At 45.2% G+C, this 25,419-nt stretch overlaps 1 protein-coding gene across 1 annotated transcript; it reads left to right on the top strand.

Annotated features, from left to right (window-relative positions):
• The first annotated feature begins 21,355 nt into the window (after positions 1-21,355).
• On the top strand, positions 21,356-23,365 carry COX6A1 (cytochrome c oxidase subunit 6A1). The gene is made up of 3 exons (XM_006745309.3): positions 21,356-21,517; positions 21,668-21,810; positions 23,087-23,365. The coding sequence occupies exons 1-3, from the start codon at positions 21,406-21,408 to the stop codon at positions 23,168-23,170; spliced, it is 339 nt and encodes a 112-aa protein (XP_006745372.1). The 5' UTR covers positions 21,356-21,405; the 3' UTR covers positions 23,171-23,365.
• Positions 23,366-25,419: the final 2,054 nt, after the last annotated feature.

The raw sequence follows: 25,419 nt of genomic DNA, 5'->3' as shown, positions 1-25,419 counted from the left end.
CTCTCTCTGTCAAATAAATAAATAAAATCTTAAAAAAAAAGGTATAAGGTGAAAAGTAAAAGTTCTTGACCCCTCTTTACCCCTTAGTCTCCTTCCCCAAAAGTAACTGTTACCAGATTCATGTGTGTTCTTCCGGGAGATTTTAAATTTTCTGTGCATATACACTTAGGTATGATCATCCATTTATATATAGATCATATATATTATTATCCTGAATATGTATATTATAAATATATTCTTTTTTTTAAAGATTTTATTTATTTATTAGACAGACAGAGAGGGAACACAAGCAGGGAGAGTGGGAGAGGGAGAAGCAGGCTTCCCGCAGAGCAGGGAGCCCGATGTAGGGCTCGATCCCAGGACCCTGGGACCACAACCTGAGCCGAAGGCAGATGCTTAACGACTGAGCCACCCAGGCGCCCCTGTTATAAACATATTCTGATACATAAATTATTCTGAAACTTGCTTTGTTATTCAATGCAGTATAAATTTGGGGGCTATCTCTACCTGTATGGTATTCTCTTATAATGACTACAAAACATTCTACTCTAATGTCACATGATAATTTATTTAATTAATCCCCTATCGATGACCATCAAGGTTGATGGTGAACATCAACCTTGTTGCTAGCTTATGCTTTTATAAACACTGCTACAATGAACATATTTGTTTATACTATTTACCTTTTCCCACCCCTGTGAATATATCTGTAGAATAGTACAGATGTGGAATTGTTGGGGCCCAAGGGTTTGTGTATTTTTAAATTTCAAGATATTGTCATCCATTAACATAAATATACATAAGACACATGAAAAGACAAATGGGAAAAAAACCTCAATGTGTTAAGTTGTGCCAAAAGTGGGCAGTGTAAGTGTGCAAAACAAACACACAGAAATAAAACCGAAAAGCCTGGAGTAGAAATAAATCATCAAAGACCTTATACTTAAATATTAAAGGTGACTTTCTTTGGGTGCGATCAGAGGTGGTTTTTACACTTCATTTTCTCAGTGTTTTACACTGCTTATGAATTTCTTTCCTCATCAGAAAACTGTATCACAGATATTATGAAAAGTATCTTTTTTAATTACGAAAGGCAACACACAGTCGTTGTAACAAGCCAAAAATAAAGAAATGTGTTATAAGAAAATGTTCATAATGTCCTCCTCATCTCCAGATTCGTTCCCTGAGGTAAGCAACATTCAGGGCCCGGTGAGAATACTTCCAGACTTTTTTTTCTAGAGCATGTTATTTTTACACGGGAAAAGAAAGAATGAATAAAAGACCTTTGGGGGAAAAAAAATTTTTTTTTTTAAATGTAAGGCCTCCCCTGGCCCTTTCGCAGACCATCGCTCCCTACCTCCTACTCTGCCAAAGCTGTTTGCCCTCTTTCCACGTCCAAACGTCTTGGCGTCAAAGAAACCCACTTGGGGCCCTGCTCCCCGGAGGCACCTGCGCCTCTGCCTTGGCCGGGGGTCAGCAGAAATCAAGGCCAGGCCCAGGAAGCGCCCGGCCCCGGCCCCGGCGAGCAGGCGCTCCCCAGCCCGCGGAGCGAGGGGCCCCGGCCGGGCAGGCGCGGGACTCCCGGCGAGGCCTCCCTCGGACGAGGGTGGAGTCTGCAGCGCCCGGGCCCCGCTCCCGCCCGCTTTCTCCAGGAGTAATTAAGAGTGAAATCCTCCTCCCGGTGACCCCGGTGCTCCTGGCCCGGGCTGATTTACACATGAAAGGTCTACGGAGGGCCTGGGCTTTCTCCTTTTCACATTCACAATGAGGCGCGGCCTATAAATAAAACCTCTCTGAGAAACAAGAGGCTTCAAAAATGTCTTTGTGTGTGTGTGTGTGTGTGTGCGCGCACACACACGAGCGCGCGCGTTTTAGAGACAGAGACAGAGAGACCCAGAGCGAGGGAGAGCTTGAGAGAGCTAGAACGGGGAAGAAGGAGAAGGACATCCCAGTAACAACGGGTGTTTATTGAGTGCTTACTGTGTGCCCGGCATCTTCACATCATCCCTGTGGGAGAGACTTGATGATTCCTATTTTACAGATGGTGAAACTGAGGTTCGGGGAGGGGAGGACCTGCCCCAGGTTCCGCAGTGAATCAGGCGGTAATCTTGGACCCAGGAAGTCGGATGAGCTGCGAACGATGTTCTCTTTCTTCATCACGATAGTCGTCCCAGCACCGTCTGTATTTGTTAAAACTCACAAAACAACAACAACAACAAAAGAAAGAAAAACAACTTCACGGGACTCTACAACTGAAAGGGGAGAATTTTACTCTATGTGAAGCATACTGCAATAACCTGACTTTTATTTTTTTTTTATAAAGATTTTTATTTATTTATTTGAGACAGAGAGAATGAGAGAGAGAGAGCACATGAGAGGGGGGAGGGTCAGAGGCAGAAGCAGGCTCCCCGCCGAGCAGGGAGCCCGATGCGGGACTCGATCCAGGGACTCCAGGATCACGACCTGAGCCGAAGGCAGTCGCTCAACCAACTGAGCCACCCAGGCGCCCAATAACCTGACTTTTAAATGATAGAATTAAAAAAAAAAAGAACGAGTACAAAACCCCCCAAAGACGTTAATGGGCTTTCAGTGGGTGAGGTCCCCTGGGTGTTTGGGGCTGTTTCCTCATTCGCCGCTGTATCTTCAGGCTCAGGGCCTGATACGTGGGAAATATTTGCTTGCTTTAATGAATGAATGAGCCAAATAATTCTCTCTGGACTCATTTCTCCATCTACACAATGAGAAATTGATGAAACACTAAGACGAACACCTCTCAACCAACTCAGAGGTCGCCTCCTCCAGGAAGCCTTCTAGGATTCCCCTCCCACTCCTGAACTGGATCAGGTGCCTGTACTGGGCTCTCACAGAGCCAGGTTGTTTTCCTATGTCTGCAGTGACCCTCCTGTATAGTATTTGTCTGCTTCTGTGTGTCCTTCATTTGAATATTCAGGTTCTCTGACGTAGGGCCCATGTCTGTTTTGCTCATCTCTGTACTCCCAGTGCCTGGCACACCGCAGGCGGAATATTTGATGAACTAATGATTGGATGCATTTAGTAGTTCTGGTCTGAGGTCCAAAATGGGATCATGCTGGTGTTGGCTGAAGCTGGAGGAGGGTCCAAAGCAGCAGAAGTGGGCCAGGTTACTGGACCAGGAAATCCTGGTGCAGCAGAGATTAGTTGAAAGTCCTGACTTCTAGAGCACCTTAGAAAGCAATCCTGCCATGACTCCTGCAGGAAATTCAAGTCTTCTCCTGCATGGGGCAGGGGGGTTGGGAGAGCAGCCAGACTCTAGAGGGCAGGTGGTTTGGGCATGGGGGGAGGCAGGCCCTGGGAGCCGCCAATCTGCCTGCATCTGTTTGGGGCAGAGGGTGGGTTGGGACACATGGGGCACATGGATCTGGTCAACTTCCAGCTCTTCTTCTTAGCTGTCATTCAGCCTCACCAAGACCCAGTCTCCACATCTGGGTAGGGGGGAGAGTATAATTATACCTACCTCAACACGTTTATTAGATAAGGCAAAGGGACATAACGAGGTCAAAATGCTTGCTATCGTGTAGCTGCTCAGAAATATTTAAAAACATCTCACATCTTTTCCCATTTCTCTCAAATGTTTTTAGCCCTAATTAGAGCCGCCACTTGTGAGTCTCTAATATCGACTCTTCCTAACGTTTATTGGGTCCCTGCCTTGGGTCAGGCACTGTACTATGCATTTTACATGTATTATCTCACTTAATCTTCACAATCTCCTTGTAAGGTAGGTTTGTGATCATTCCTATTTTCCAGAGAGGAAACAAGCTCAGAGAGGTGCAGTGACTTGTCTGAGATCACACAGCCTCTAAGTGATAAACCTGGGATAGGAAACATCTGTTCATTTGAGGGAGCACCATAATCCCCTGGAGGGCTTGTTCAAACACAGATTGCTGGGTCCCACCCCTAAATTTCTGATGCAGCAGGTCTGGGGTGGAGCTCGAGAATTTGCATTTCTAACAAGTTCCCAGGTGATATTGCTGTTGCCGGTCCTGGAGTGCACTTTGAGAACCACTGCCTAATACCAGGATCTCTCCACTGTCATTATCCCACTTAGGCATGTTATGTCACGTCCAACCTATCCTATTACAATGGGCTCAATTCAAAGAATTTGAAGTCTAGTATATTCATCTAGCACTTGGCATATGTTACTGTATATTCTTAATTAACTAAAAAAAAAACCTTTCACCCATTTTAAAGGTGCAGAAAAATAACTAAAAAATATAAGAAGGAAGGACAGAATCTGCTTTGGTCTTGCAAATGACTCAGAGAATGACTTTTTGTTATACGAGGTGGTATAGTAGAAGCTTTCTGGATTAACTAACTCACTGGATTAAGAACTCACTGAAGCTGGCTCACCGGATCAACCAACACTCATCTTGCCTACTGCAAAACCCGGAACGATGCCATGCCCACAGCAGCTGGAGGACTCATTCCCAGTATGACCAGCCACTAACTCCTCCTGATGACTTAACGATGTGACTGTGTGCCTCCCAAGAGTCAGCTGGGTTGGTTCTTCAATCAGTTATTCTTGTTTTTAAATCATGACTTTGTGACAAATTGATAACACAGAAGTTGGAAAAGAAAACTGATGTTTCTATAAACCCAGCTGAGTGCTCTGGAAAGATTCTTTAAAAGTTAGTTAGTATGTGTCATTATACAATTGTCCAAACCTATAGAATGTACTACCTTAAGAATGAAGCCTAATGTAAACTCTGGACTTTGGGTGATGATGATGTGTCAATGTGGGTTCATCAATTCTAACAAATGTACTACTCTGGTGGGGGATGTTGATAGTGGGAGAGGCTATGCATGCGCTGGGGCAGGGAGTATCTGTATCTCTTGCTAATAATTGCTGTGAATCTAAAACTTCTCTCAAAACCAAAATCAATAAGAAAGAAGAGAAAAAAGAAAAGAAAGAAGCAAAGCCCCAGCTTGACCCACTATGGTCATATAGGATGAGCAAAAAATAAACTTTTGTCATAAGCCACTGATTGTGGGGGAAGTGCGTTGGGTTAGGTGTGGTCTAGACAAGGAAAGACTCTCGGATGGGGATGGAGGTGGAATTCTAAAAATCTGGACAACGAGGGCCTTCAGATCTACATCAACTTTTAAGAAGCTCAGGGGAGTGGTTCCTGTAAGAAGGATGTGGGAAAACTCCAACCAGCTGGCTCAGATCAGGCCCAAAGACAAAGCTTTGGCCCTACATCAAAAGATTGGCGAATGAATATATAGCAACAGGTTTTTAATTAAAATAGAATATTTAAGGGTTATAAGTATTATTTTTATCATTTCCTGTTTCAGTGGGCTTTTTCAATAAATTTACCAACTACTCATCTGATCCGATTACATAAGAGCTCCTACTACAGAATATTTTATTTAAAAAAAAAGAGGGAAGGGGTTGTACAGTTCCTAATTATTTATTGATTTCTATTTCATCTCTCTCCAGCCAGTAATATCTAATATTGGCACAGCACTTTACAGTTTATAAAACACTTTCAAGTCTATTTATCTCTCACAACTACCCTGGGCAGCAGGCCTTATTACCCTCTTTCTACAGGCTGGGAAAATGAGGTTTGGAGAAGGGAAATAAAGGCTTCAAGTAAAGCAGGGCATTCAAACTGGGGCAAGAACTTAGACTTAATCCAAGTGCCTAACTTACCCCCAGGGCATTGTGTTAACAAAGGAATCAGAATACAAGCACTGAGCTTTTATCAATTGAGGCCAAGAGGCCTTGGGGTGTGAGGTAGGGATTAAGGACTAGAGACTGTGTCTGGTTCACCTCTGGATCCTGGCACATAGTAGGCCCTTGGGAAATATTCAATGCTTGGTTGAAGAAATGAAGAGTGACTAAATGAATGAATGAACGAGTGAATGAAGAAACTTAGAGCAAGGCCCCTTCTCTCTCTGGTCTCAGTCTCTCCATCTTTAACTTGAAAGCTAGGGTTCTCTTAGGAAATATGAACAGACATACACAATTGTGTCCTCTATTTCTGGATGTTCGTAGAACATCCTCCTGAACCCCCACTATAGATTTCCTGGGAAAGGGGGGGATCTATGGAACCTTGAGTAGGAAGCTCTTGAATTTGAGGATCTGAGATCCCTTCTAGCTCTGATGTTAATGGTTGTACTGATGGGGCGCCTGTGTGGTGGGGTCGGTTGAGCAGCTGACTCTTGGTTTTGGCTCAGGTCATGATCTCAGGGTCATGAGATCCAGCCCTGCATAGGGCTCTGCACTTAGCACGAGAGTCTGCTTGTCCCTCACCCTCCCCCTTTGCCCCCACCCCATGCATTTTCTCTCTCTCTCTCAAATAAATAAATAAAACATATTTTAAAAAGATTTTATCTATTTATTTGACACAGAGAGAGAGACAGCAAGAGAGGGAACACAAGCAGGGGGAGTGGGAGAGGGAGAAGCAGGCTTCCCGCAGAGCAGGGCACCCAATGCGGGGCTCAAACCCAGGACCCTGGGATCATGACCTGAGCCGAAGGCAGACGCTTAACCACTGAGCCACCCAGGCGCCCCAATAAATAAAATATTTTTAAAAATAGTTGTAATGATAACAACAACCATAATAATAGGATCCAGAAGTTTTTGGACACTGACTTTGGGCCAGGCACTGTGCTAAGAGCTTTACCTCATTTCATCTCTCCAAAGCCCTATGATGCAGGCATTATTATTATTATTATTATTATTATTATTATTATTATTCTGCAGATGAAGACCCCGAGGCTTAGAGAGATCAAATATGTTGCTCGCGTTGCAAGTAAGGAAGTAGCATCCTTAGTTTCCAATTTAACACTGTGGACAGTGGAGACTCAACACTCTCCCACCCCCATTCCAGCAGAGTATAAACCTATGACCTCCATGTGGCTATTTTGAGGCCAAACTCAAGTTGCTGTATCTGGAGAAGGTATTATAAGGCTGGCAAACATTCATTCATTCAAGCGTTCATTCAACAATCATGTATGAACACCTCTGATGTACCAGGCTCAGACTGGCTAATGGGGGTTCACAAAGATGATGGTCCCTGCCCTCAAGCGTGCGATTGTTTATTGCATCATTCCTCTGATGCCCCTCATACCAGAATCACCGTGTGAGCAGTTACAAGGCAGATTCTCAGGCCCTACTCCAGTCTCTGGAATCACTCTCTGAGGTTGGAGCCTGGGAATCTGCATCTTACAAGCTCCCCCAGGTAAGTCATAGGCACTGAGGTGTGGGAACCCCTGTGTGGAGGGAGGGGCGACCTAGATAAGCAAACAAGCAATCATTGCACAGAGAAGTTTTCTATATGGATTGTGGGGGTTGCCAGGGAAGGCTTCTTGGAGGAGGTATTTAAGATGAAATCTGAGGAGTGAGCAAGAGTGAACAAGGCAAGAGGAAAGAGGAACAGCAATGAAGAAGCTGGTCTCTGCCCTCAGGGAGGTCACAGCCAGGGGAACTGGGGGAGAAAGCTACAACCTAGCGGAATGGTGAGGCCAGGAGCCTGGGGGAAGAGGTGCCTGGCTTAGCCTGCGCTATTAGGAAGACTTTGCAGAGGAAGGAACTGCCCAATGCTTTCTCAGATAGAAGCATCTGCTTCATCCCACCTTGGGTGAAGAAAATGGGCGTGGAAGAGAATTCGGGCTGGCCGGGAGGTGTGGTCTCCCAGGACGTTAGAGGCTTCTCTTATCAGCCTAATGGTGGGCGGAAGCCAATCATCCTCTAATCTGGATGCTGTTTTCGCCTCCATTGTCAATGCTAAGCCTTTGTTTGTTTGAACTAAGGCCTTCTATCTAGAGTCCTTAGCATCTAGCAGCAAATGGTGACATTTGAATAAGTGGAGAATTCCTTGGTAAAGGGCCCCGGAGAACACCTGCTCCTTAGATCCACTCTATTACAAAACAATTGCAGGATCTCTTCCCAGTTGGAATGACCCTCCTGGTAACTCATGGAATGAACAATGGAATGACACATTGATAACTCATACTGAGGTGGGTAGCAGGATTCTGACCCTGGCTAGCCTGGATTCAAATCTGCCCTTGGCCACTTTCTAGTTACCTGTCCTTGGACACATGTTACTTGACTTTCCAATGCTTCAATTTCCTCCACTGGCAAAGGAGGCTAATAATAATACCTACAATCTCCAAAGAGGTTTGTTTTTCTTTTTTTGTGTGGGTTTCTTTAGGTTTTGTTTTGCTTTGTTTTTAAAGAATAGACTGAATTTTTCTATGAAATGCTTGGAAGAGTGCTTAGCAGACAGTAGAACCACAGAAAATGTTGGGTGTTAGCATTCAGGTGCCAGGAACAGTGCAAAGTGTTGGGGATACAACAACTAAAGACAAATTATATGCCTTCATAGAACTCACACTCTAGGGGCGCCTGGGTGGCTCAGTCGTTAAGCGTCTGCCTTTGGCTCAGGTCATGATCCCAGGGTCCTGGAATCGAGCCCCACATCTGCCTCCCTGCTCTGCGAGAAGCCTGCTTCTCCCTCTCCCACTCCCCCTGCTTGTGTTCCCTCTCTCGCTGTGTCTCTCTCTGTCAAATAAATAAATAAAATCTTAAAAAAAAAAAAACAAAACTCACACTCTAGGGGCACCTGGGTGGCTCAGTTGGCTAAGCTCTGCCTTGGGGTCAGGTCAGGATCCCAGGGTCCTGGGATTGAGCCCTGAGTGGGGCTCCCTGCTCAGCGGGAAGGCTGCTTCTCCCTCTGTCCCTCCCCTCTGCTCATGCTCTCTCTCTCAAATAAATAAATAAAATCTTAAAAAAAAAAAAAAAGAACACTCTAATGGAAGAGATGAAGAGCAAACCAAACTAAAAAACAAAACAGAACAAAAACAGGTTACGATTTGTGCTATTAAAAAAATGATACTTGGGACACCTGGGAGGGGCAGTTGGTTAAGCCTCCAACTCTTGGTTTCAGCTGAAGTCATGATATCAGGATAGTGATATTAATCCATCAGGCTCCTCACTCAGCACACAATCTGCTTGAGACTTTCTCTCCCTCTCCCTCTGCCCCTTCCCCCTCAAATAAATAAATAAATCTTTTTAAAAAATGATACTTCCGTGGCACCTGGCTGGCCCAGTCAGAAAAGCTTGTGGCTCTTGACCTCGGGATCATGACTTTGAGACCCATGTTGGGTGTAGAGAGTATTTTTTCTTTTTAAGATTTCATTTATTTATTCGAAAGAGAAAGCGTGCATATGTGAGCACAAGCAGGGGGAGCTGCAGAGGGAGATGGAGAAGCAGGCTCCCCACCCGATGCGGGGATTGATCCCAGGACCCTGGGATCATGACCTGAGCTGAAAGCAGACGCTTAATGGACTGAGCCACCCAGGTACCCTGGGTGTAGAGATTATTTAATAAATAAACTTAAAAAAATTCTTTTAAAAAATGATATTTGCAATAAAGACAAGTATCACCTTTTCACCTTCAGAGAAAGTGACCAAGCAAGGCCTCTTCTGGAAGGCTGATATTTAAGGGGAGGCACACCACAGGACAAGCGGGGGAAGAGGGTTCCAGACAGAGGGCCCAGCAATTGCAAAGGCCCTGAGGTGGGAATGAGGTTGGCTTGTTCAAGGAACAAAGAGGCAAACAGCTAGAGTGCGACACAGGAAGTGATGAAGACAAGATATGAACCTGGGTTCAGTTTGACCAGGAATTTCATCACGTGTTTTAATTGCGTCAGTTTGCTGCAGGGTTCAAGTTCATTCGATGTTCTCAAACTTGAATGGAGACCTAGAGTCTGATTGAAGTGTGAGAGTGGCCTTCATCACAGGTTAGGTTTATCCTTTTATTTTTTATTTTTCAATATTTTATTTATTTATTTGATAGAGAGAGATAGCAAGAGCAGGAACACAAGCAGGGGGAGTGGGAGAGGGAGAAGCAGGCTTCCCGCCAAGCAGGGAGCCTGATGCGGGGCTCGATCCCAGGACCCTGGGATCATGACCTGAGCCGAAGGCAGACACTTAACGACTGAGCCACCATAACCAGGGAGCAGATAGGGCCTAGAAATTAAGGAGAGGAACTGACCATGGGCAACCCAGGCTCCCCTCTCTTCCTCCGCTGCAAAGTCTACAAATAGAAACAAGGTTATAGGTGCCATTTAAATCAAACAATAGCTCTATAGGGTGGGCCCATGGGGGACTTTTACCTTCTAATTTATTTCGGTCTCAAGTTTTTACAACAAGCATATTTCCTTTCGTCATTAGAAGAACAACAGGAGCAAAATAATAATAATAAAAATCTTCAAGGTAAAAAAAAAATTTTTTTTTAGGACAATTCGTATTTGTTACTGTGGGAAATGCAGACATAGGGGTGTGGTGGTTACCTGGGTGGAGTTTAGGCTCTAGCCGTAGAGTGCATGATGCTGTCAGATGAAAACAGATATGACCTTATATTGCTTGGTAGAGTCTAAAAGTTGTGTCAAAATTTAAAGAAGAATTTTGGGGCGCTGGGTGGCTCAGTCAGTTGAGCATCTGACTCTTGATTTTGGCTCAGGTCATGATCTCAGGGTCCTGCGATCGAGCCCCGCGTGGGGCTCCCCACTCAGCGGGGAGTCCGTTTCTCCCTCTGCCTCTCCCCCTGCTCATGCTCTTTCTTTCTCTCAAGTAAATAAATAAAATCCTTTAAAAAATAAAGAAGCAGAATCACCTTGTTTAAAAAAATATTGACTAAGCACTGTTTGGTGTTGGGATACAGGAGTAAGCAAGACAGACAAGGTCCCTGCTGTCATGGAGCTGCCAGGCTACTTAGACGTTAGGGGTATGAGGAGCAGAAAGAGCACTCCTGGCAGAGGAAACAGCATGAGCAAAGCCCCTGAGGTTGGAAATAAAAATGGAAACAGAAACAGAAAGAAGGCTAGCTCAGAGGATGCGTCCTTAGTGAAAATAGTGGAGATAGACAGTGATTGTATCCTTCAGGGCGGTGGAGGTCAGAATAAGGGTTTTTTCCTAAGGGAACAGGAAGCCATTGAAGGGTTGCAAAGTGGAGTGGCGGCATAGTCAGAATTGTGCTTTAGAAGGGTCACCCTGGCTGCTAAATGGAGAATAGACTGGAGGCAGTGAGCTGTAAGGAGAGAGACCAGCCTGGAGACTACTGCAATAGTCCAGGGGAGACAGAACAGTGGCCATAACTAAAGCAGGGATGGAGAAGATGAGAGAGACATTTCCTTCTTTTCTTTTTTTATGTAGATGGAGCCTAATGTGGGGCTTGAACTCACGACCCTGAGATCGAGACCTGAGCTGAGATCAAGAGTCGGTTGCTTAACGGAATGAACCACCCAGGTGCCCCAAGAGAGACATTTCTAAGGTAAAATCCAGTTGGTGGTTGACTGGTTGTAAGAATGAAGGAGGAGGAGATAATGAGAAAGACCGATCCCTAGTTTGTTAGTGTGGGGACTACATGGATGGTGATGCTGTTCTCAGGCCACCTAACCACTGACAAGAGATGCCTGAAATTAATAATCTAGTAGGAGAGCGAGGCAGGGAGACAATCATCCATCACACACAGGAAAATGAAATGTGCAAGAAGAGTGATGCTGGCAGGGCCTCTGGGGGCAAAGAGGGAGGGGGATGGGTTCTGGCTGGGGAGCCTCAAAGGGCAAAGAGATCATAGTAGATGGAACAGTTGGAGAGAAGCTGGAGAAAGGAGGCTGGGAAGATGACACATGATATAGGGCTTGGAGAAGACCTATGTGGTTGAGACATAAAGTGGGTGGAGGTGCTCCCAGGAGGCCCTACCTGGCTGTCCGAGGAGTCAGTGAAGAGAACTCACACTCAGTTCTAGAAGAGGACTTGGTTTTTCCTGTGTTTTAGAAAATCAGTGGTGAGTGTGTAAGAGGCAGTGAAATAGGTGCTTGTCTATGCACAGAATATCTCTAGAAGATTCGTTAGAAATCTCTAGTATGGTGACCTTCTTTGTAATAAAACTGTGGTTGGAGGGGCGCCTGGGTGGCTCAGTCGTTGGGCATCTGCCTTCGGCCCGGGTCGTGATCCCAGGGTCCTGGGATCAAACCCCGCATCGGGCTTCCTGCTCTGCGGGAGGCCTGCTTTCCCTCTCCCACTCCCCCTGCTTGCGTTCCCTCTCTCACTGTGTCTCTCTCTGTCAAATAGATAAATAAAAAATCTTTAAGAAAAACAAAACAAACAAAAAACAAAACTGGGTTGGAGGACAGTGATGGGAGGTGACTTTCCCTTTTTTATTTTTATTTTTTTATTTTTTCGTAATTTGAACCATGTAGATGTATTACCTATTTGATACTCCAATACTTAAATAATTATTAAGAAAAAAGTATGTACTGGGGGCACCTGGCTGGCTCAGTCAGTGGGGTGTGCAACTCTTGATCTCGGAGTCATGAGTTCAAGCCCCACATTGGACGTAGAGCCTACTTAAAAAAAAAAAAAAAAAAGCATGTACTGGTTGAATGCAGAGACTGGGGTCAGACAGCTGTGCATTTCATCTTGCCTCAGTCAAGCTTGTCTCTAGTTGTGTCAATTTTTGCTTCTCTAAGGCCCAGTTTCCTCATCTGTAAAATGGGGATAATAGTACTTCTTACTTCATGGGTTGTTGGAAGAATTAAATGGGATAATCTATGTCGAGTGCCAGCATGGCAGTGAGGATAGGCTGAATAGATGCTATTAGTATCAGTAATTTAATGGTAAGTTAGACGGGCACACACCCGCTCCAAGGGTAATCTCAGTTTGACACACAGGGTCGGGTCGAGGGAAGGCATTTGGAATCAAACACAGCTGAGGTCTCTGTAAGTGAGGACTACCTCTCTAAGCTACAATGGCCCTCCTCTGCAAATGGGGATGCTAACACACCTCCCTCCTAAGATCAAAGAGCTACTGGGTGGGGACAGTTAGTCAATGCCAAGTGCAGGACCCTGTGAATTATGTTACAAAGATGAAGATTTTCAGGATGATCTCTCTTTCTCTCTCTCTCTCCCTCCCCCAACATCCCTATCCCCAACCCAGGGGGCCCTTCGGTCTCTCCTGTCTGCCTCCCACTAAGGGGTGAGTTGGGGGGGGGGGTGGGGACATTCTCTAAGAATTGAAGTTTTCTCTTTTTGTTCCAATCTAGGGAAGATGCAGGAAAAAATTCAGAGGCAAGGCCTTAAAGAGTCCTGAGGCAAAGGCCGGGCTCCCTCTATCCCTCTCGCAGGTTCCACCTCCCTCCCTCCTTCAATGATCCTGAGATGGGACAGCCACGTTGAAGGTCGCAGGCACTATTCATCTCCGTCCAGACTCATGGGCGGTACCCGCACATGCGGAGCCTGCCACCTACAGGGAGAGAGCGGTACTGCAGGCGCGAGTGCCAGAGACGCCCCATCCCAGTCACCCTTGTGTCAATGTTTGTTCAGTGCCTTTTCTGCACCAGACGAAGGGGTCCCTGTCCTCGTGGGGTTTACAGTCTGATGGGAAGAATACCAGCAACAGAAGTGCTGGTAGCAACTTCATAATCTGCTTTTTCGTGAAAGCTTTTTTTTTTTTTTTTAAGATTTGTTTAGTTCAGAGAGATAGCACGAGCTGGAGGGGCAGATGGAGAGGGAGAGAGAGAATCTCAAGCAGACTCCACGCTGAGCTCGGAGCCCGACGTGGGGGCTCGATCTCATGACTATGAGATCAGGACCTGAGCCTAAACGAAGAGTCGGGCTCTTAACCCACTGCACCACCCAGGTGCCCCTGAAAGCCTTTGTTCTTATAACACAAGTAATATATATTCATTGTAGTAAATTTTAGAAGAAAATTAATACCCAGACATTACTTCTGTTAACATGTGAGTATAGTCCTTACAGTATTTCTTTGTGCATTTTACAAAAAGTGGAAACATATATTTCATAACATTTTGTAGCCTGCTTTGTTGTGTTTAATAGCTTTATTGAGATATATTTCACATAATATATGCCAGCTTTCCTTTTAACTTAACAGTGGGAGGTTAATAATAATTTAATGCAAATTGCTATTTGTTGAGCAAGGTGCTGAGATTTTTCACACATCATCACATTCAGTCCTCCCCAAAACCATAGTAGGTAGGTACTAATATCGTCTTCATTCTGAGATGAAGAAGCTGAGACACAGAAAAGGAAAGTTAGAGGCACCTGGCTGGCTCAGGTGGTGGAGCATGCAACTCTTGATCTCGAGGTTGTGAGTTTGAGCCCCATGTTGGACATAGAAATTACATGAATAAAAAAGGTGTGTGGGGGGGGAGTGATTTGTCCAGTAAAAGTAGCAGAGCCAGGTTTTAATTCAGCCTTGTCTGAGAACATAAGTGTTGTTGTTTTTTTTTTTTTTAAGTAATCTCTATACGCAACATGGGGCTCAAACTCACGACCCTGAGATCAAGTTGCATGCTCTTCTGCCTGAGCCAGCCAGGTGCCCTGAAAACATGAGTTCTTTTTTTTTTTTTTAAGATTTTATTTATTTAGGGGCGACTGGGTGGCTCAATCAGTTAAGCGGCTGCCTTTGGCTCAGGTCATGATTCCAGGGTCCTGGGATCGAGCCCCGCATCATTGGGCTTCCTGCTCCATGGGGAGCCTGCTTCTCCCTCTCCCACTCCCCCTGCTTGTGTTTCCTCTCTCGCTGTGTCTCTCTCTGTCAAATAAATAAATAAAATCTATTTATTCATTTGAGAAAGAGAAAGCGCACACACAAGTAGGGGGGCGGGGCAGAGAGAGAGTGAGAAGCGGACTCCCTGCTGAGCAGGGAGTCTCACACGGGACGCAATCCCAGGACCCTAGGATCATGATCTGAGCCAAAGACAGATGCTTAACTGACTGAGCCTCCCAGGTGCCCCGAGAACATGAGTTCTTAACCATTTTGTTATGCCTGCTCTGTGCCAAGCTGTATGGAATTCAGAAGAATCAGGAAAGAAAAAGGGGAGAGGCTCTCATGGAGCTCAGAGTGGAAACGAAGACAGAATGGTCTTCATACATGGTACAGTGAGCTTAAACATCACTGGGGGACCAGAGCAAGGAGTCGATGTAATCAGGAAAGGCTGCCTGTAGGAGAGAGGACTTGGTGGGGTGTGTGTAGACATAGATGGGCAACAGAGTGGGAAGGGCACTTCCAGCCAGGAGGGGCCAGCCTCAGCAAAGTTTCAGGTGCAGATATGTGTATAAGCACAAACAGGGACAAGTAAGGGAAAATAATTGAGCACCAAGTTCTATGGGAATAAAGAGATGGATGACACCTGCAGTCCGCCCTCCAAAAACTACGCAGAGGGTTGGGGGAACCATAGAAATAAATAATAGTTACCCTTCACTGTGCACACCCCACATTCCAGGTTCTCTACCTACACTATCACATTTAAGTTCACAATAGCTCTGGAAGATTGGCAGTTGTTGGCCCCATTTATAAATGAAGAAAAGAAGGCTCAGAAAAATAAATGCCTTGCTGTAGGTCCCTGAGTAGGGAGGACTAGGGCCAAGAGAGTCAACTGAGGAGGCTCAGGGTCTGAATCCAGTGCTCTAACCTGCAAGCTACGCTATTCTGCCTGCCCTAACTTTCACAGCCAGCCCCCTGTGCAAACCTCCAGGTGCATTACAGTCAGGGATCTTTGTAAATTGCAAGGCTGATGATCATCTCTCTCCTAGCTTAAAACCAAGCCTTCTCAGTACCCTTCAGATAAAATCTTAACTCAGCACGACCTGCAGGACCCTTTAAGTTCTTGCTCCCTCCCTGCCTTCACACCTCCAGCTTTAAGGCACTGTTTGGAATTCCAGATACAGTACCCTTATCTTTTCTCTGTGGTCATGTCTGCCTGGAAAACTCTTCTTATCTCCCTCCCAATCCAGATTTGTCCCTGACTCATTCATATTTATTTGGGAAGGAGCCATGACTTAGATGTCACCTCCTACAGAAAGACTTCCCAGATTGCCCCACTATAATCCAGGCCCTTCTGCTCTGCTTCCATGACCCTATACCCCTTCTCCTAATCATGGCAATAATAATAGTTAACAATTTTTGAGCATTCACTTTGTGCTAAGGTTACTTGAGTTATTGAAGCAGTATCACACAGTAATTAAACGTGCAAGCTTTAAGACCAGACTTTCTGGATTAGAATCCTGGCTCAATCACTTGAAGGGCTGTAAAACTTAGGCAAATGGCTTTACCTCCCTTTGTACCTCAGATTCCTCATCTGTAAAATGGGGATAAGGATAGCACCTATTGGGGCGCCTGGGTGGCTCAGTCATTAAGCGTCTGCCTTCGGCTCAGGTCATGATCCCAGGGTCCTGGGATCGAGTCCCACATCGGGCTCCCTGCTCTGCGGGAAGCCTGCTTCTCCCTCTCCCACTCCCCCTGCTTGTGTTCCTGCTCTCGCTATGTCTCTCTCTGTCAAATAAATAAATAAAAAATCTTTAAAAAAAAAAAAAAAGAATAGCACCTATCTCATAGGACTGTTGTACCTGTGAAGGACCCAGGACATGGTAAGTGGTTTTTTAAAAATATTTTTTTTAAAGATTTTATTTATTTATTTGAGAGAGAGAGAATGAGAGACAGAGAGCATGAGAGGGAGGAGGGTCAGAGGGAGAAGCAGACTCCCTGCCGAGCAGGGAGCCCGATGCGGGACTCGATCCTGGGACTCCAGGATCATGACCTGAGCCGAAGGCAGCCGCTTAACCAACTGAGCCACCCAGGCGCCCCTAAAAATATTTTTTAAGATTTTATTTATTTATCTGACACAGGGAGAGAGAGAGAGAGCACAAGCAGGGGGAGTGGGAGAGGGAGAAGTAGGCTCCCCGTTGAGCAAGGAGCCTGATGCGGGGCTCGATCCCAGGACCTGAGCCGAAGGCAGACTCTTAACCGACTGAGCCACCCAGGCAACCTAATGGTAAGTGCTTAATAAATGTCAGCTAATAACTTTTATTCTGTTAAGTCCTTGTAATGACTCTAATTCACAGGTGGAGAATCTAAGAGGTAACTTGACTTCCCCTTGATTACATAGGTAAGTAGCTCACCTGGGACTTGAACTTGACAACAAAGTGCATGCTGCACTGCCTCCCATTGTAGAACCCATCACACTGGTTGTAATAACTGTTTACCTGTCAGTCTCTCCCTCTAGACTGGGTGTTCTATGAGGGTCACTTCTGTCACCCCAGTCCAGGGACACAGTTGAGACCCTAATTAAAGGAACTAATGATGCTGAACAGCTCAGACAAGTTATTCAGAAGATGGAGGTGGTGGTCATAACACCCTGGCTTCCCCTGCAGTGTGCTTTGGAAAAAGGTTTCAGTGCCTTCTAGGATTAGTCTGTTAGCAGACAAATATTTATTGGCCCAGGAACTGGAGGTGCTCTTATTAGGAAAAGCCACATTAGGAATAGCAGGCAGGATACCCCCAGATAAGCTTTCCCCTAAGCAAGCCCTGTCCTTGGCTAGGCAGCCTCCCCCAGTCTTACAATGCCTCCCCTCATCAGCTGCCCCTGGTATTGGGATGTCCACCTGCCAGCTCCCTGTTTCAAGGAAATAGAGCATCAGAGACCTTAGTGGCTTCAGCATGAGCATAAACATCACCAGCTGCCAGAGAGGATGACGTCAAATCCAGGCCTGGCTGGCCATGGCCTTGGGGAGGCTCCCTGCACAGAGAGGCCTGGTGCCCTGGGGGGTCACTCTGAGAGGCAGCGCAAGCTGGGAACTGCCAGTTCAGTACCCTGAGGATACATCTGATGGTTCTGTCCATTTTCAAGGACCCCACGACTTGAAATATTTTTCTTTCCAAACCCACTGATGTCAGAAATCAAATAGCTATTCCTTTTCTTTTCAGAGCCTCAGATCAGCATGAATGTGACAGGGTGACCTCTTGGGCTTGATATTATTCTACCTAAAGCAAAGCCTGTATGGATTTGAGGTTAAAAGAACTAGCTTGAGTTCCACACTGCCTGGGTCTAAAGCACTTGTCTAAAGATTTCTGACTTTGGGCAATTTCCTACACCTCCCAGAGTCTCAGTTTCCTTATATGAAAAGTGGGTAGAATAGTATCTGATTCACGGGATCTTGGTTGGGATTAATGTATATTCAGTGAGTGCCTATCATGTGCCAAGTGCGGGGGGTCATACTGGTGAACAAAACATAGTCCGTGCCCCCTGGTGTTTGGTGAAGGAAAGCAGACAATAAACCAATAAATATTTAATCCAGCAGATGGTGGTAAGTGCCATGAAGATAGATAAGGCACAGTAAGGAGGACAGAGTGTCAGGGTGGGGAGGAGTTATTTCACTTCTGGGTGGTCTGGGAAGGCCTTTCTGATAAGAGGACTTCTGAGCCGACCCCTGAGTGAAATGAGGAAGCAATTCATGGGGCCATCTGGGAGAAAACTCTCCCAGGCAGAGAAATGAGCATGTGCAACAGGCAGGAGCATGGGTGGCTCATCCAAGGAAAGGCAAGAAGGACAATGTAGCTGGAGTGAAATGGGCAAGGGGGCAAGGAGAAATGATGTGAGAGAGGTGGCTAGGGGAAGGGGGTGGAGAACTCGGTAGCCTACTCTAAGGAGTTTGGTATTTACTCTGAGTGAGATGGGAGCCATGGGAGGATTTTGAGCCAAGGAGGAAGATGATTTGACAGATTTTAAAGGATCCTTCTGACTGCCATTTAGAGAATGGACAGTAGGGGGACCAGGTAGCAGGAAGACCAGTCAGGAGACTGTTCCAGTTGTCCAGGTGAGACATGAGAACACCTTTGATCAAATTGGTAGCAGTGGGCAGTAGGAAATGGTCAGATTCTGGATGTGCCTGAAGGAAGAGCTAGCAGGATTTGTTGATGGATTGGATATAAAGTGTGTGTGTGTGTGTGTGAGAGAGAGAGAAGAAGGGAGAGAGAGAGAGTAGAGTCAAAGATGACTCCAAAGTGTTTAACTTGAGGAATGGCGTAGTCATTTAGTGAGGTGGGGAAGACAATTTGTGTAAAGTGCTTACCATGGATATGGGCACAAAATAAATGCCCAATAAATATTAGCTATTCTTTGTATTGTTGATTTTGTTTTTTTTTTTAAAGATTTTATTTATTTATTTGACAGAGAGAGAGATAGCGAGAGCAGGAACACAAGCAGGGGGAGTGGGAGAGGGAGAAGCAGGCTTCCCGCGGAGCAGGGAGCCCGATGCGGGACTCGATCCCAGGACCCCGGGATCATGACCTGAGCCGAAGGCAGACGCTTAACGACTGAGCCACCCAGGCGCCCATGTTGATTTTGGTTTAATGGGCTGTCCAAACTCAGTCACCCAAGGCTTTGGAAATGGTGAGCACACCTGACAATAACATCATAAGCATCCTGCCTAAGTATGGGTGCTGTGAGCCAAGCACATGATAGAATCTTTACTTAGTACCACCCTGCAAAGTGTACAAAAGCCCTATGGGAAAATGAATATTTGTTGAATTTTTAATATATTTCAGACATTTTTTCATTTAATCCTTTCTCCAACACTAGAATGTAGGTTACATGAGAGAGCTCTTACACCTGATGTGCGCTACCGCACATGCCTGGCACATAGCGGGCACCTTGGTTAATATTTATTAAATGAAATCTCATTATTACAGATGGAGGCTGAGTAAAATCTGAAGGTGGAGCTGGGTTCTGATATTTATTGCATAAAGGATGAATAAATGGGTATTCCATTACCATTTTAGAGAAGAGGAAACAGCTGGTGGCAGACCAAAGAATTGAACCCAGGATATCCTGATCCTTGAGCATGGACCCTTTCTATGGCCACACTATGAGCCTCATAGTGTGGCCCTTTGGCTGTGTTTGAGGATGCCGAGGGATTTGATGATCCTGATGTATCATACGGTGTACCATAATATGTAAAAACCCTGACTACTCAGAGAGAGAAAGATCTAATGCGAGATCAGATTGTGATGCTCTAGTAACACAATCCTAAAGTTTTGTCTTCATGAAACTGCATAGCCTTATTGTATCGTATTTGCCCAAGGTCACACAGGGTGTAAGGGATGGAAACAAAATGTGAATCCAGTCTTCCCACAACAGTGTCCCTATTTGTTCCCCTACACAGGGGTTTTTAACCTGGGGCACAAGGACTCTTAGGGGGTCTCTGGATATACTTTATGGTACCTTCTTCCCCCAACATTGTGTGCTTAGGAGCAGGTGCATTTTAGGGGGAAGGGGTTCATAGCTTTCATTATATTCTCAAAAGGACCTATGATCCAAAAGTTTCCTTTCATCTTCTCTTATGAACCTTTTTTTTTTTTGGCCTAAAAAAACCCAAATTTATTCTCTTACAGTTCTGGAGGCTAGAAATCCAAAATCAAGGCGTTAGTAGGGCCATGCTCTGTGCGAATGGTCTCTAGGGAGAAACCCATCCCATGTCTCTTCTAGCTTCTTTGTCTTGTGACCATATCACTCCAATCTCTGTCTCAGTCTTCACATTGCCTTCCCCTCTATTATTATTATTTTAATTTTTAAAAAATTTTATAAGATTTTACTTACTTATTCGAGACAGAGCACAAGCAAGAGGGAGGGGCAGAGAGAGAGGGAGAAGCAGACTCCCTCCTGAGCAGGAAGTCTGATGGCGGGGCTGGATACCAGGAAGCTGGGATTATGACCTGCGCTGGAGGCATATGCTTAACCGGCTGAGCCACCCAGGCGCCCCTAATTTTTATTTTTAAAACTGTTTTTAGATGAGTAGAAGGAAGAAAAAGGAAGAACTGGGGGAAGGAGATTGAAGAGACAAAACATGCTAATTTTTGTTTACAGAATTTTAATGGAGAGAAGGCTAACGTGACGGAAAAAGCCAAAAGTTAAGGATGTTGAGGCAGGATTAAAATCCAGATCTTCTGGCACCAATTCCGGGCCTCCTTCTGGTTCCCGTTGCTACTCATTCATTCACTCACTCATTCATTTGTACTGAGTACCTGCTACGTGCCAGGGACAATTCCAGGCTCTGGCAATGGTACCCTGGAAAACTCTGGCATCATAGAGTTTATATTCTAGTAGGGGAGACAGACATAATGATGACGACGATTATGTCACGTGCAAAGAAAAGTGACGTCACAGAACGGGGAGGAACAGGAATGGCATTTCAGATGAGGTGTTCTGAGCTCAGAACCTCCAGTTGCTGTCCGCGCACTCCAACGAAGACAGCGCTTCCGGACGCCAGCGTGCCCTCCATAAACCTCTCTTTCGCGCTTAGCCTCGCCGAGCCTCACCAAGGTGCGGACTGTAGGGAGAGGGGCGTGCACACGGGAGGTGCAGAGCGCATGCTCCTTCAAGATCTGTGGCTCTGGGGATTTTAACTAGACTCCGACGGCCAAGAGCAGAGTACGCAGGCTCATCGCGTTAAGACAAGTGGGAAGGCTCCGCCCAATAGGAGCTTGCTTTTGAGGTTGTGGTCCCGCCCCCAGCCCATTTTCCTACTTCCGCTTCCGGCGCTGAGGTTGTCCAGGTCGAAAATGGCGGCGGCGGCGGCGGTGTCTGTGTCCCGTCTGTCTGGGCTGCTAGGTCGTTCCGGGGCACAGCTGGGGCGTTCTATGTCGAGTGGCGCCCACGGCGAGGAGGGCTCAGGTACTGGAGCTGCGGTTGGCGGGGCGGGCCTCAGCCCCACTCGAGCGAGGCGGAGCAGGAATGTGACCTTGGCTTGAGGACTTGGGGTTGGGGGGTGAGACCCGGGCGGGGTCCCCACACCAGGCCTGAGCGGTCTCGCCTCCTTTGCAGCTCGCATGTGGAAGGCTCTCACCTACTTCGTAGCGCTCCCTGGTGTGGGTGTGAGCATGCTGAATGTCTTCCTGAAGTCGCGTCATGGAGAGCACGAGAGACCCGAGTTCGTCGCTTACCCCCATCTCCGCATCAGGTCCAAGGTAGGCCTTTGTAGGCTCTTCGAGCATCCGTTCTCCTTTTATTACAGATGCCTAGTCTGAGTTCTTCATTCTCTAAAATCGTGTAGAATTTGTCATTTAATTCTTACAGATTTTTATTTTCTCCGGTTTTATGGAAATGTAACAGACTTGGGGGGGTCACATTTGTTTTCTTTTTCAAGGTCATACAATAAGTGCCCTTCAGTTTTCCTTTTTTTCCTGATCCATCCCACCTCTGCCTTCTGATACTGTTCTGAAACAGTTGTCCGTTGTATGAGACTTGGAGGTTTGGGAATCTCCCTTAGAGTGGCAAAATCGGAAGGTGGTTCGCACTTCTAGGACCTGGGCATCTGGCAGGTACTAGCTGCATGATGAAGAGACTAACAGCTTCTCTTATTCCTACCTCTGCTGGTTATTTTCTCAACTGTTTTATCCTTTGCTATTGATGTAGATGTAATCATTTGTTTTACATTGCAAGTATTCTTAACAAGAGGCCCTGCTGGCTCTTTAATAACTATTATATCACTTAGCCAAGATAGGACTGGCCTTATAGAAACTTAAGCTAGAGTCTTAGATTCAGAAATAATTTTTGAGTCTGAGCCCCATTCCTGCCCTTGTACAAAGATGTAAAAGCCATATACCATGGTTTTCAACCTCAATACTATTGACATTTGGGGTTGGATAGTTCTTGTTGGGGCAAGGGGCTGTCCTATGAGTCCTAGGATATTTAACAGCATCCTTGACCTCTACCCACTAGATGTCCTCTCCCAGATGTCTCCAGATATTGCCCAATGTCTTGGGCAAAATCATCCAGGTTTGGAAACCACTGCCCTAGAGCAATGTTTTTCAAAGGCAGCATGCAAAAAATTGAGGAGGGTAGGTTGGTTTCCAATCCAGAGGTTTGTTTTAGATCTGGAATGAAGCCCAAAGTCTGCATTTAAATAAGCATCTTCTCTCATTTACCCACCTCTACCATTCTGATACAGATGATGTGAGGATTACACTTTCATAAACACTGCCCTCATAGACTAGTTGCCAGGGAGAGGCTTATGAATAATGAACTTGAGCTTGCTTTTCCTACTGCCTACTTTAAAGGCTCTCCTGCAAGTTAAAAGAGCTCCTTTAAATTATGGGAAGGCTGAAATACGCCAGTAGTTAAAGGACTAATTACCATTTTGTTTTTATGTATGGTCTGTCACCCTTTGTCTGAAGCAGTTCATGGCAGTGCTGTTTCTGAATTCTCTTCTGGAATTGCCTAACTGACATCTTCACTCCACAGCCCTTTCCCTGGGGAGATGGTAATCATACTCTATTCCATAACTCTCACATGAATCCACTTCCAACCGGCTATGAAGATGAATAGAGAGAACCTGGACCACCACCCAGTGGGGACCACAGCACTGGTTTGGACCAGGACTCTGCACACGGACCAGAAAAATCTATGGGACCTTAAGCTCACCTTCTTTACTTGTATCAAATGATGACCAGTATACTGATCTTCCATCCCTTTGCTTACGGCAGGAGATGGCTTAAATAAATAACTTAGATTGGTCTATGATCTGAGAGTTGCATTCTTTGGTGTTTTTCCCTCCAAAATCAGCATTGTTATTTTCGTTTCTATAATGAAGGTTTATGGCTGCCTTGTACAGGCCTCTGGATAACAGTGTTTATAATAGGCTTGTCCTTGGTTTCTTATGCCTGGAGTGGGTAAAGCAAAGGGACCATAAATGGAGCTAATTTAAGTATCAAGATTGGGTCCTGACAGACTTTGGGTGGTAAAGATATTGAGTAGAATACCTGCAATTTACATCTGAAAGAGGTATCTTTGACTCTCCAGAAGAAGTGCTTTCTCTTGTCCCATTCCACCAGCATTTGCTGAAGAGTATTCCCTGTGGTCAGGTAATTGGCTCCAAAGTGTCAAGTTCTCACCTTGTCATCTCTCAGCACCATGAAGGTTAGAAGGGTCAGAAAGTTTTGGAGAAATAAAGGCAGTATGACACATTTCTGCATATAGCAATTAGCTTTATTTGTTTCTGGAATTAAAACCTTCCTGTAGCATTAAGAGTTAGGGAGAAACAATAGTAAGAGTAACAAAGTCACCCTTACAGAGCATTTAATTTCTCTTCAAAATTTAAAATCTTTGAAGTAGCTGAGATAGTTGGAATCACTTTATGGGCAGGATGAAGTCAAAATAGAATGAAGAACAATTGGGCACCTGGGTGGCTCAGTTGGTTAAGTGTCTGACTCTTGATTGCAGCTCAGGTCATGATCTCAGGATTGTGAGATCGAGCCCTGCATCGGGCTCCACACTGTGTGGAGCCTGCCTAAGGTTCTCTTCTCTCCCTCTCTTAAAAAAAATAAAGAACAATCAGAAGAAATTATTCCCTCAGTAGCAGTTACAATGAAAGAACATGGTTGGCTTGGAGTGGTTTTATTCTCAAGGCTCAACCAGACAGTTTTGTAGTAAGATTCAAGAAGCTACCAGGTTTAGGTATTGCATAGTAACATACAGTAAACTGGTACTGCAAAGGTGAGGCATATGGACACACAGGGTATAAAAGCCTTTTACAGTAAGGGAGAAAAGGATCCCTGCTCCCTTTTCCATTTTGTGATCTAACCGCAGTCTGTGCTTGTACTTCCAAGTCCCCAAAGAACCATTGTACTTGTGGTCAGTCTGAGTTCAGGACAGATGTACTTTACTTTGGCTTGCTGCCTGGCCTCCCTCAGCTGGATTTCAAGTATCCAACTTTTAATCCATGTATAGAATGGACCGTAACCAGTCAAAATGTAATGTAGAATGTATTGAAATGACATTAAGGACTGGTCATGTTAAATATGAAGTGGTCACTGGTAAATTGGAGAGAGGCTAATACAATTTCCATCTTCTGTAAATTGTTTCTTACTATATTGGGTATATATAATTGAACCAAATTACTCAAGACATGCAATTTGGTGACTACGTGACATTCCAAAGTGTGTAAGTGCTCACCTGATCCTGACATTTTTTTGCAGGTATAGAAGCATATTAAGTTATTTGTGTAGCTTACTGTGGGAATAAACTTTAGAAATCAGTGAGGTTTCTAGTTTTAGCACACTATTTACCTTAGATAAATTTTCACTTTTTCTTCACCTTTAAATTATAAAACAAAACTTTCCCCAGTGTACATATGGGATATGTGGGGTTACAGTGTAATACTTGTTCTGTAAAGTGCACTGAGTTCTCCAGGGGCAAATAATGAAACTAAATGTTACAATTTATTCCATCTTCATGATTACAAACATTACAGGCAGGATAGGTACACAAGGCAAATAAAACAAACTTCTCCCATTTAACTAAATGCAGCATTTTGGCAGTTTAATGATAATACAGGTTGGCTTGCTTAATTTGGGCTGAAAGCTGGCAACAGCAAATCTTTGCAATTTAGGATCTTCCTCCATTGTTACTCCAAGGATCTTCATTCCTAAACTACACTATGAGCTCAGAAATGGTGTGTACTGCAACATTCTTCAAGCTTTCACATCTTAATCAGAAATCTGACACCTCTTCTTAAGGCAGAGAACTCTTAAAGCTGTCTTCCTCTTGGCTAACCCAGTCCACCAGCAATCTTAAAA

The sequence above is a fragment of the Leptonychotes weddellii genome, chromosome 13 (assembly GCF_054177405.1).
Source record: "Leptonychotes weddellii isolate Sample4059 chromosome 13, ASM5417740v2, whole genome shotgun sequence".
NCBI classification, from domain to species: Eukaryota; Metazoa; Chordata; class Mammalia; order Carnivora; family Phocidae; genus Leptonychotes; species Leptonychotes weddellii.
The sequence above is the reverse complement of the archived record's forward strand: the minus strand, read 5'-3'. Positions and strand labels throughout refer to the sequence as shown.